The 11,273-nt window shown below is 36.1% G+C and overlaps 1 protein-coding gene and 1 long non-coding RNA gene across 2 annotated transcripts; one reads left to right on the top strand and one right to left on the bottom strand.

The window, feature by feature from the left end:
* Positions 1–1,201: 1,201 nt before the first annotated feature.
* On the top strand, positions 1,202–7,637 carry LOC116069794 (serpin B4-like). Its single transcript, XM_031340725.1, has 8 exons — positions 1,202–1,223; positions 1,796–1,982; positions 2,524–2,580; positions 3,736–3,858; positions 4,582–4,699; positions 5,578–5,720; positions 5,991–6,146; positions 6,780–7,637. Exons 2-8 carry the CDS (start codon positions 1,821–1,823, stop codon positions 7,182–7,184), a joined length of 1,164 nt encoding a protein of 387 aa, XP_031196585.1. The 5' UTR covers positions 1,202–1,223; positions 1,796–1,820; the 3' UTR covers positions 7,185–7,637.
* Positions 5,712–6,933, bottom strand: LOC116069795. The gene is made up of 2 exons (XR_004110142.1): positions 6,734–6,933; positions 5,712–6,218 (listed from the first exon to the last, which is right to left on the bottom strand). It is a non-coding gene; the product is annotated as an uncharacterized LOC116069795 (long non-coding RNA).
* Positions 7,638–11,273: the final 3,636 nt, after the last annotated feature.

The following is an 11,273-nucleotide window of genomic DNA, read 5'->3' as shown; positions in this document are numbered from 1 at the left end:
ATGATGGAGGTAAAATCCTTTGGTGATGTGAGGGTCATTGAAGTACAGCCTTGTTACAATGAAATACAATGTCTAAAAATTGTTCTTATTTTGGGCATATACCACAGTAAGAGCCAAGATTTTAAGCTCTACTAAATGCAAAACAAACAAACAAACAAAAAGATTTATATATTAATGTTCATTTAAAAAATACTAGTAGTGATGTATTATTTTAAAATATACAGTTAATATTTTTGGAGTTATTTAAAATTTATATTGTGAAAAACATATGTACTTTCAGTATTGCTGTAGACAAGTATCTACATAGGACTGTTAAATTGATTGTTGTTTTATATCAAACAACTTTTATAATGCTCATTTTATTGATATAATATTTATAAATTTTAAAGAATATGACAAAGGTATTGTAGGTATTGAAGGGAGGTTTCTGGGGGGGAGTTGGGGTACAAAAGAGTAACAAGAATGTGATTTAATTCTATTTACTTAAAATATGTTTTTAAATGTTAACAAATTCAGATAAATTGAAATCATGTATCTTTTCTCATCATAATGCAATAAAACTTAAATCAATAAAAAACAATAAAAACAATAAACAATAAACATAAAGGGACAAATACCAACAAATAATCTCCGGAGTGTTTGGTACCTGTTTGGTACCATTTGAACTAGAATTAGAACTATTTTTCCTTTTCTCTTTTCATCCCTAGAGTATGTGATAGAGAAATTGGCAGAATTAATAAAATTTCTCATAAGGAAAAATACCTAATGTAAGCTTTGTAGTTGTTTTGTATCTGAGGTGTTCCTTAATGGCAACTCAGTGGTCTAAACTAAGGTAACTGGGGTGAGGTACAGAAGAATACAGTTGTCAGGAGTGTAGCAAGTTCAAAGTTTAAAGTGATATCATTGCTATTAGAAAAGTGCGTATGTGCATTTCAGAAGAGTCAGCAGCTGACACTAGTTAAAAAGCCATTAATTATGTGACCTGTGTGTGGAAAAAGGAAGTACAGTGGTAGGATGTGAAGCCAACTTTTTCTCACTTATTTGCTTACCTAAAAAAAAAAAAATCACCTAACCTGGTTATGAAATTTGAAGTTGATTTACTTGTAGTTCCATTGAAATGATGAGGCAGCAGTGGTTAAGAGGAGAGGTATAAATTCCAGACCTCAGGATCAGTCACACACACTGTCCTAGCCTTCAGCCCACTTCTGTCTTCAGTAACACAAGTAAGTGCTTCCAGCTTCTACTGCTGAACAATAAGAACTATATTTAGGCATAACAGTGGTGTGTTTTATATCATGTATATGTGACATTTTTGCCTGATTACATTTTTCTTAATCTGCTAAAGAAAAGTTAAATGCCTGCTTCACTTAATTTGTTATTTATGTAAGTTATTTATTTTCAGTTAAACGCATGTATTTTCTGAAGCTTGTAGAAATTGTGTTTGTCAGCCACAGAAAATTAAAGGAAAAGTTTCCTTGCTAGCTACCTGCAAGCTACAGAATACTATATTTTGGAATTCATTTGAAGCCTTTGCACCCAAAGCTAGCATAGCTGGTGAGGAAGGAAAGATTAAAAAGATTTCTATTAGCTGTTTGCAAAGTCTTAAAGACACTGACCTCGTACCTTCTAGATAGGAGATGTACACTGAAGAAGGCTTAAAAATGATTATAATAAACTTATTTGCCAGAATCTAATAAAACAGTTATGTGATTTTCTTTAAGAAATGTTTATTACAGAGTGATATTTTATTTAGTGGAGCCATCCTAACCTTGGTTCTGACTTTGTGCTGTTCTAGGACTTTAAGTTCCCACTAAGCCATCATGCATTTGTTTGCTGAAGCCACTACTAAATTCACACTTGAGCTGTACAGGCAGCTCAGAGAATCAGACGGCAACATCTTCTATTCCCCAATCAGCATTATGACAGCATTAGGAATGCTCCAGCTTGGAGCCAAAGGAAACACTGAACAACAAATTGAGAAGGTAGGTCTAAGCTTCATTTTGTTGACCAGTTTGAACTTGTCTCTCCAGCACTCTGTCAGTGTACAGGTAAATGACAATAAAGCTTGATGCCTGAGATGAAGAACAAGATGCTGAGTAGGCATGGCCATGACTGTGAACCTGGAACTAAGGGAGGGGTACTCCCTTCCCAAACACTGTCCAGTTGTTTCCTGATATCCTTTAAGTGCTAGATTAGAATAATTGCTCCCAAGTGTCCAACAACAAGAAATTATCTTAAACAGTAGAGAGACTATTGATGTCAGCAATGGATTGGCTCAGATATGATGAATGTGAAGTGAGGTATTCCCTAAGCACTGACTGGATGGCCATCTAGCTATGTGACTGGTGATAGGTCAGCTTTATGGTGTTTCTTATACATTCTTATACATATATTTGGAGTATATATATTTTCAATTTTTTTAAATTTTTGGCTTTATTTTTAGGGATTTGTTCTGTTTTGGTTTTCTTGATTTAGACAGAAATTTATGTAAACTTTTCCTTTTGGACTTAATGTCTCTTCCAGGTTCTTCAATTCAATGAAACTAGAAAGAAGACAACAGAAAAATCTGCAGAATCTCATGTAAGTACAGGATACCTCATGCCTGGAAGAGCTTCAGATTTTTATAGCATTATAATTAAGGTGAATGTTCTATATTTTGTAAAGTCAATCTGTAGGGTAATTTCCAAACAAAAGAGATTTTCATGTGGATTATTGTGATGTTTATTTCTCAAAGTCATTACCTTCATTAACTACAAAAATTCACTATTGGGGGGAGAGGAGGATGGCCTAGATTCAGCTCTAGCTCTGCCCCTCACAGATAGGAAATGTTAGCAGAGCTCTGCCCTGATGCACTGGGACTGCATTCTTGCAAGGTGGGAGAAATAAGGAGTATGAGTCAACATGTCTGGCTTGCTAAAAGTAAGAAACCATATGAATGTTAGACAACGTTATTGCAAGAAAACAGTAATTGTCAGTATTACAATAATGTTACTAAAATAATTTTATCTTAATTCAACAATTGGATTAAGAGAAATAAACACATATTCACATATTAAGAGAAATAAGCACATCTTACAAAATGACTGTTATCACAACTATATGTATTTAGACATTAACCATGCTACGTTGTTAGCAGGAAAAGAGAAGTGTTCTGATTCAGACATACTTAGATTCACAATTTGGCTCTGTAGCATCTCTGAAGCGATCATACTTTTTTAGAACCTATTTGATTTTATTTAGGCTGTACTCAGACTGATATTATTTTCATGTAGTCTAGTCCTTAGATTAATCATGGGTATATGCTATCATATAGGCAGAGAATAACTACCATGAGAGAAGACCCATAAATCACAATCAACTTAGACAATATCATTAAAGGCTACATATACCAGGGCTGTATATAATAATATATTTTAAATAGGCAAACAGCATAACCATATATTTGTGATTTTTAGACATGACACATGATCTATACATTTGAAGAACTGAAACCAAAACAATCTGAAAGTATATATACTTAGTTCAAAAAGCAGCAAACCACGTTGTATGAAAGTAAGAAAAAGGCATTTCTGCTAGAGGTTGAACGTAAACGAGGGATGTTTAAGATAAAATGTAACAGGGACCAGAAAATGTTGTAAAGTTGTCGTTCAGATGATAAGAGTTTGGTTATTTATTTTGTGGTTTAGTATTTATATTATCAGAGTAATTCAATAAACACCTTTTTGGACATTAAAGGGTAAAGAGAATGTGCATGAACAATTTCAAAAGCTTATGACTCAGTTAAACAAATCCAATGATGCTTATGACCTGAAGGCTGCCAACAGTATCTATGGAGCGAAGGATTTCCCATTTCTCCAGGTAAGTTGCACCTGGCTTTGAATCACTTTAATCTGCATTCTAGGTCCTCCATGTATAAATGGCCATACCTAAAAGCAAGGCCAGGCAGATTCAGATAGACAACACTTGCTCAAACAGCACCAGCTTCATAATCAAAATTCTAACTCTAGGATTGTCCAAGAGCCTAGTGATTTGTATGTGAATCCTAGGCTCAGGAACTGTTCCATGGAAGAATGTAGGTCACCAGAACTTCTCATGAGACATTAGTAATGAACCAGCACTGCCTTAATCACAGGGATTATGTCAGCAGATGTAAGGCAAGTGGGATGTTTCTGGAATGGGCAGGTTCTGGGAAATCCTGGAGAGAACTGGGGAGGTAGCAGATAATATAGCATTTCCTCCATTGACCACATGAAAAAAGAAGAATTGCAATAGTTAAAGTTAGTGGTACCATAGCTCATCAGTCAATCAGCTCTCTGGGCAAAATTCACTATGGAATTTGCAAGTCAGGCCCTCTTTTTTACCTATCATCTATCAGATGCTATATTAGTGTAAGGTTGCCTTCAGTTCAGTGTGTTCTCATATTGCCTACCTATTACCTGAGAAAAGATCTTTGTGCTCATATTCTAACAGCTACCATCAGGGTCAACAGTCAGATTATACTAATATTATACTGATCAACTAATAAAATTTGAGTGATATCTAAGTTGTCCTTAATTGTTTTGGTTCCTTCACATCTCACAGACATTTTTGGAAGACATTAAGAAATATTACCAAGCTAATGTGGAATCACTTGATTTCATACATGCAGCAGAAGAAAGCCGAAAGAAGATTAATTCCTGGGTGGAAAGCCAAACAAATGGTATTGTATGGAAGGGTCATGGAGGAAGCACCAGAGAATATGGGAAGGTCGCCATAAATATAAAGTGAGGCAAGAAGAAAGATAGAGAAGTTTCCAGAAAACCAATCAGAGGAAATACGACAGGAGACTTGTTTGCATATAGCTTATTTAATGGTACCTGAGAGAATTGAAAGCCTCCACCCAGACATGTTTTCATATCATATCAATTTCTCTAGATTACAGGCAACTCTGGAAAACTAAGAGTCAAAGTAGAAAAAGTCCCATTCTCTTTTGCCAGTCAGAAAAGCAAGGCACTTCTTGTCACCACAGCTGGATCTCAGGTCACTTCTCAATCCTAACATTTGGAAAGAATTTATCACATTGTCTTTACCACCTAGCACAGAGATCTCTGTAGATACCTATTCCATATCTCACCTCTATTTATGCAGGCCAAAGTCTGCAGGAATGCAACATGAAAGCTAACAGGAGGACATAGCAGGAGTGATGTCTGACATTTCCAGGAATGTGGTTCAAACTATAGAATCCATGTCATTTGTATAAAAGAGCAAATCAGGCCTTGGGTAGAAGACTAGAAGAGGAAGGAAAACAATTAAGTTGACAGTGTAGATCCAACCAGTGTATCAGTATTCACTGTGAAGTTGGCCATAATCACCCAGACAGAAAACTTGAGAGACTTACCTATGACAAGAACTATGTGTCCATGCCAGGTAGCTCACAAGGCACTTTGAGGAAGGCTAATTCCTATGAACAAGTGAAGTGCGTTGTTCATGTAATGACTTTGGTAAACAGTGATAAGTGATCAATGGTGAACTCTTGTAAAACATCCTCCAGAAGAGCGCCCTATACTGATGGGAGATGCTTTGTTCTTCCCTTTGAAGGAAAAATCAAAGACTTATTTCCTAGTAAGAGCCTGAACAGTAGCACTAGACTGGTTCTGGTGAACGCAGTGTATTTCAAAGGACAATGGAATCACAAATTTGATGAAAAGGAAACCACAGAAGAAAAGTTTTGGCTGAACAAGGTACTATTGGAAGTTTATTTACATAATGAAAAATCTGATGTGTGGGTAGTTTAAGTATAAATAATGCCATGGAAGTCAAAAATAAAATAAAACATGTGTTCTATTTTTATAACCTCACATGAATAGGAGTAACTGAAAAAACTTTTGTCTGGATTCACAAAGCATCAGGTTCATCTCTGAAGGATGTTGATGTGTTTTGTATTGGTAAAATATTATCTGTCCTTTCCTGTGTCTCCCTTGATATGCTTTTGACATCCTGATTTATTGCAGAATACAAGTAAACCTGTCCAAATGATGAAACAAAGAAACAAATTTAATTTCATCTTTCTGGAGAATGTGCAAACCAAGATTGTGGAAATACCATACAAAGGCAAAGAGCTAAGTATGTTTGTCCTGCTGCCAGTGGAAATTGAAGGTCTGAAGAAGGTAAGGCTTGTGTCTTCATTTCTTCCTTCTATTATCCGATTTCTTCCTGATGTATCAAATTCAAATAAGACACTAAGGAAAATAATTAAACAAGAATGTAAGGAAAAATTGAAAGCGATACAATGCAGTTCATCCTATCGTACAAGTATTTTACACACAGTCTGAATTACACTGCAGGCTTGCCTAACAAGAAATTAAGCACTTATGAATATTAAATATCAACATAATGCCAGTACAGTAATATAGAACAAGTCAAACTTGGTTGACAGAAATATACAGCAGTGTAGAAAGTGCTTGTATGTATTTTAAATGAAAACAAAAAAAACCTAAGGCACTATATGATAACTATAAAATGTAATACTGTGTACAGAAAAACATTTTAAAAATCTATTAAAAATAATATAGGTGACTGTTAGCATAAACAATGATGTATACAGTTTATTTTGTATAAAACAATGATTCTGGTTTTTTTATATTGGAAATAAAATCTAACTTTAAATTATCTAAATAAATAATAGTAAACCAAAAAAATCAGTAATTATTTATTGCTAGAGATTTCACTTTAACTCATTTTTCATGTAAGTTACCGTATTTCAGTTAATCATGGCAATCTCTTTTCTTCCACTTTTATAGCTTGAAGAACAACTCACTGCTGATAAGTTACTAGAGTGGACAAGACCAGAAAACATGCATATGGTCGAGTTGTATTTATCTTTGCCTCGGTTCAAAGTGGAAGAGAAGTATGAGCTCCTAGCTCCGTTGAAACACATGGGCATGGTCGACGCCTTTGATCCACAGAAGGCTAACTTCTCCGGCACGAGCAGCACTCAAGGTCTCGTGGTGTCTAAACTGATACACAAGTCCTTTGTGGAGGTAAATGAAGAGGGAACAGAAGCTGCCGCTGCCACAGGGGTGGAATCCCGCTTATTATCTGCCCCAGTCTTCCAATATTTTTCTTGTAATCACCCTTTCCTATTTATCGTGAAGCAAAACAAGACCAACAGTATCCTCTTTTTTGGCAAAATGTCTTCCCCCTAAGTGCAGTGACTCTGGCATGTGTCCAGAAAGTTAAAAAAGTTATTGTAGCTAGTTTAGGCCTGGGAACAGGTTCTCTTGCTTCATTTTCTTTCCCATCTCAATATCCCTGCTAAGAATGCATTAGTTGGGGCAGGATAGCTCTATTATCTCTATTTTTCTTTCTTTTCTTCTTTTTTGTATACATCCATACAAATCTGGTTTCTCTGTATAAAGATTCTCTGGGGAAAAATGTTCAACATAAAGATGAAGGGGTGTTTTAATTAGAAGTTGTCTTCTAATCTAGCTTGTATCTGTGACCTGTGTTAAGTAAGCTAGAGAAAATCATACCTTCTTTTTAATTTGATTAATATAAACATCTACATTGCTTTAGGAGATATCTAGACACTTCATAAGCTTATAAATTTTGTGATTTTTACAAGACACATTTTCAATAAAATAATGATCTTTCAACTTCTTCATTACTTTACTATCTTTTCAACGGCAGGACGTCAATCATTGAAGAGGAATATGGACAGAATGTTAAATGCAATTTACATATGCTAAATCTGGGGTTGTGTTCACATACATTTCTACACATCAATTTTTATTTTTAAGAACAAGAAAATTTTATGGCTTTATGTCTTATGTATTGTAGTACCAGGGATCCAACTCAATACCTCTTACACACAAGAGAAGGTCTCTAGCACTAAGCCAAGCCTCCATCCCAAATAAAAATTTAAATACTACAATATAAAAGAACAATTTTATCAAAAATGAACAGATTAGAAACATATTAATGCTAATATAATTTCTCATATCAGCAGCCTTGGTGAAAGATCCCTAGAGATCCATGTTCTCCAATGTAATAATTATTAGAATGCTCCCGTCAGATATAAATTAAATGAAAACACTTTAAGCTACTTAGTACTTTCTTCTCACTAGCTGATGTGGCTAGCATGTGGTATCTTGTACCATGGTATTTTCAACACTTTTATCATTCTGATTCCATCACCACAGAACACTTAACAGCTGAGCTTAGGAATACAGATAAGTCTATGACAAAATTTAACATCAGGACCTTAAGAGGGCTCTTAGTAAATAAAAACAGAAAGGACTGACTCTTGAACAATTAAAACAGAGATGTCCAAATTTCAAATCCAATCTCGAGTTGAATAGAAATCACTGGAAAGTTTGAACCCAAAATATTATAATATTATTGTTTCACACTTAACAATAGCAAACAAGGTAGATAAAAGAGTCAGTCCATCTATAGAGTGTGATGTGCTTTGGGTTTTTACAAAGAACAAGTAATGGGTACTACATGTATGTATAAATAGCACCTATCTCTGGAGGAATGTTTAAGAAACTGCATCACCACAGCAGAACAGACAGAAATGGGAAATCTGGGATGACAGCCTGACCTTCAGGGATGTATGGCAATGAGAAAGTTCTCACTGTGCTTTGACCAAAAGACAGCTCAGCAACTCCATTGATCTACTTTGTTTTTTTTTTTTTAATTAGATATTTTCTTTATTTACATTTCAAATGATATCTCCTCGCCTGGTTATCCCTCTGAAAAAAAAATCAAAAACAAAAACAAAAAACAAACCCTGTTTCCTCCCCCCTCTCCCTGCTCACCAACCCACCCTCTCCTACTTCCTGACCCTGGAATTCCCCTACACTGGGGCATAAACCCTCACAGGACCAAGGGCCTCTCCTCCCATTGATGACCGACTAGGCCATTCTCTGTTACATATGCCACTGGAGCCATGAATCCCACCATGTGTGCTCTTTGGTTGATGGTTTAATCCCCGGGAGCTCTGAGGGTACTAGTTAGTTCATATTGTTGTTCGTCCTAAGGGGCTGCAAACCCTTCAGCTCCTTGGGTCTTTTCTCTAGCTCCTTCATTGGGGACCCTGTGCTCAGTCCAATGGGTGGCTGTCAGCCTCTACTTCTGTATTAGTTGGACACTTTCAGAGCCTCTCATGGGACAGCTATACCAAGCTCCTGTCAGCCAGCACTTGCTGGCATCCACAATAGAGTCTGGGTTTGATAATTGAATATGGGAAGGATTCTCAGGTGGAGCAGTCTCTGGACTGTCCTTCTTTCAGTCTCTGCTCCATAGTTTGTCTCTGCAACTTCTTAGATGGGTATTTTATTCCCCCTTCTAAGAAGGAACAAAGCATCTACACTTTTGTCTTCCTTCCTCTTGAGTTTCTTGTGATTTGTTGATTGTATTTTGGGTAGTCTGAGCTTCTGGCCTCATATCCACTTATCAGAGAGTGCATGCCATGTGTGTTCTTTTGTGATTTGGTTACCTCACTCAAGATGATATTCTCCATATCCAAATTAAAACAACCCTGAGATTCTACTTCACACCAGTCAGAATAGCTAAGATAAAAAAACTCAGGTGACGGCAGATGCTGGCGAGATTGTGGAGAAAGAGGAACACTCCTTCATTGCTGGTTGAATTGCAAGTGGGTACAACCACTCTGGAAAACAGTTTGGCATTGATCTGTCAGCTTGCATTTGAATACAAGCTGACAGGACAAGAGGAACCTGCTGGCCTTCTCCAACCCTTCTGCTCATCTTTTAACCACCCCTCCCATCTTCTAAACTATAAAGAGGAGCGCCCCTTCCCTCAGCTCACAGGCACTGACTTGTAGAAAACTGTCAGGCCTGTCTAAAACTATGCAGACATAAGGAGTCTGACCCCCAAAGGGTCCAAGGTCAGATAAACTTTGACTGTCAAAAACAGTAGAGATCAACTACCTGGTCATTGCTCTGATAAATCCCATGTGTATTAGGAATGTGCAGAGCTTGGGACACATTTGCTTAGAGGAGAATAAAATCTTCCTTACTTGGTTAGTCTTAGAAAAACTCACAGCTATCAGGCACAATATGATAAGCATCAAAAATTTGTTTTATTTTGATTGTGGAAATATAAGTTATTTGTAACTATTCAATCAAGAATATTTAATAGTAGGGATTTTTATTTTAGCAATCTTTGGTGTAGCAAATATGAATTCAAAGTCAGAACACATTTATAAAATTGATTCTATGTGTTCATAAATAATGCAATGCCCTCATGGGATTTCAGCTGAGAGTTGCTGATAATGGGAAGTCATGGGTAGGGAAAAGCCAGCTTTATGGGGGGTGTGCTCAACCGTTCTGAGATGGACCATAAAGAGCATCTTCCCTGATTTAGTTTTAAAACCAAGAACATATGCAGCTCATCTCCAAAAAACCATTGACCTCAAGACCAGACTAAAGCTGTCTCTTCCTAAAATTCAAATTCTACAAAACCATGTAAAGTTGATGTGATGTTACTGACCATGTTTCATAAAATAACGTTCTTTGAATAAATGGTTGATTACAAGAAAGCTGTTGTGTAACCTAGAATTTATAAGTAATCTTGGGCTTTTTAAGGCTTTGTCTGGAAGGGGCTGGATATACACTAACTGTAGGTGAACTCTTTAAAGAAGCTTTGGTATCACATGACAAATATTAAAGTGCAAAAAAAAAAAAAAAACCAATATCCCTTCAAATAACTACTTGGTGTGGGTTAAAGACGATAGGTTATAGAACAAAGAAATGGTGTACCTGTGCTGCTATCATCTCGGCAATATTCAAGTTTTCTAATACTTCTACTACCAAGCAACTTTTCAAGCTATAATTTGTGGGTGAATATACCTGCCTAGCCAGAGGATATTCCAAGATAAGTAAGCACAGGTTACAATTTAGCTTTTCTCTCTTAAGCTGATAAATGCATGTTTGTAGTTTACACAGCAGACATACGCCTTTGTGTAATGTGAATACTCTACTCCAGAAGGTATTTATGATCATCTCCAGTTTATGTTCTCTCACATCTTAACCTCTAACTGAGTTGTCTCTTTGAGATCAACAACATTATTGATGTTAATCATCTTACCTGTCTCTTTCTAGTAGCAAACTGGCATCCTTCAAGGCAAGAATTGTCCTAGATCCATGTTACATTCTTTGCTTCAAGTGTTTAAAAGATATGTATTGAGTGTAATTAAGCCAGATCCATAGAATCTGGTTATCTATGGAACCAGAAAAATGTATTTGGACCTATAAATTCAAAATTAT

The sequence above is a fragment of the Mastomys coucha genome, unplaced genomic scaffold (genome assembly GCF_008632895.1).
Source record: "Mastomys coucha isolate ucsf_1 unplaced genomic scaffold, UCSF_Mcou_1 pScaffold1, whole genome shotgun sequence".
In the NCBI taxonomy this organism is placed as follows: Eukaryota; Metazoa; Chordata; class Mammalia; order Rodentia; family Muridae; genus Mastomys; species Mastomys coucha.
This window is presented reverse-complemented; position numbering and strand designations above follow the sequence as displayed.

Bases quoted from the DNA above. Each gene is read 5' to 3' on its own strand.
- LOC116069794 (XM_031340725.1), top strand. From the start codon at position 1,821: ATGCATTTGTTTGCTGAAGCCACTACTAAATTCACACTTGAGCTGTAC. The intron at 3,859-4,581 runs GTAAGTTGCACC...CACATCTCACAG, and splicing joins AGGATTTCCCATTTCTCCAG to ACATTTTTGGAAGACATTAA. The intron at 5,721-5,990 runs GTACTATTGGAA...GATTTATTGCAG, and splicing joins AAAAGTTTTGGCTGAACAAG to AATACAAGTAAACCTGTCCA.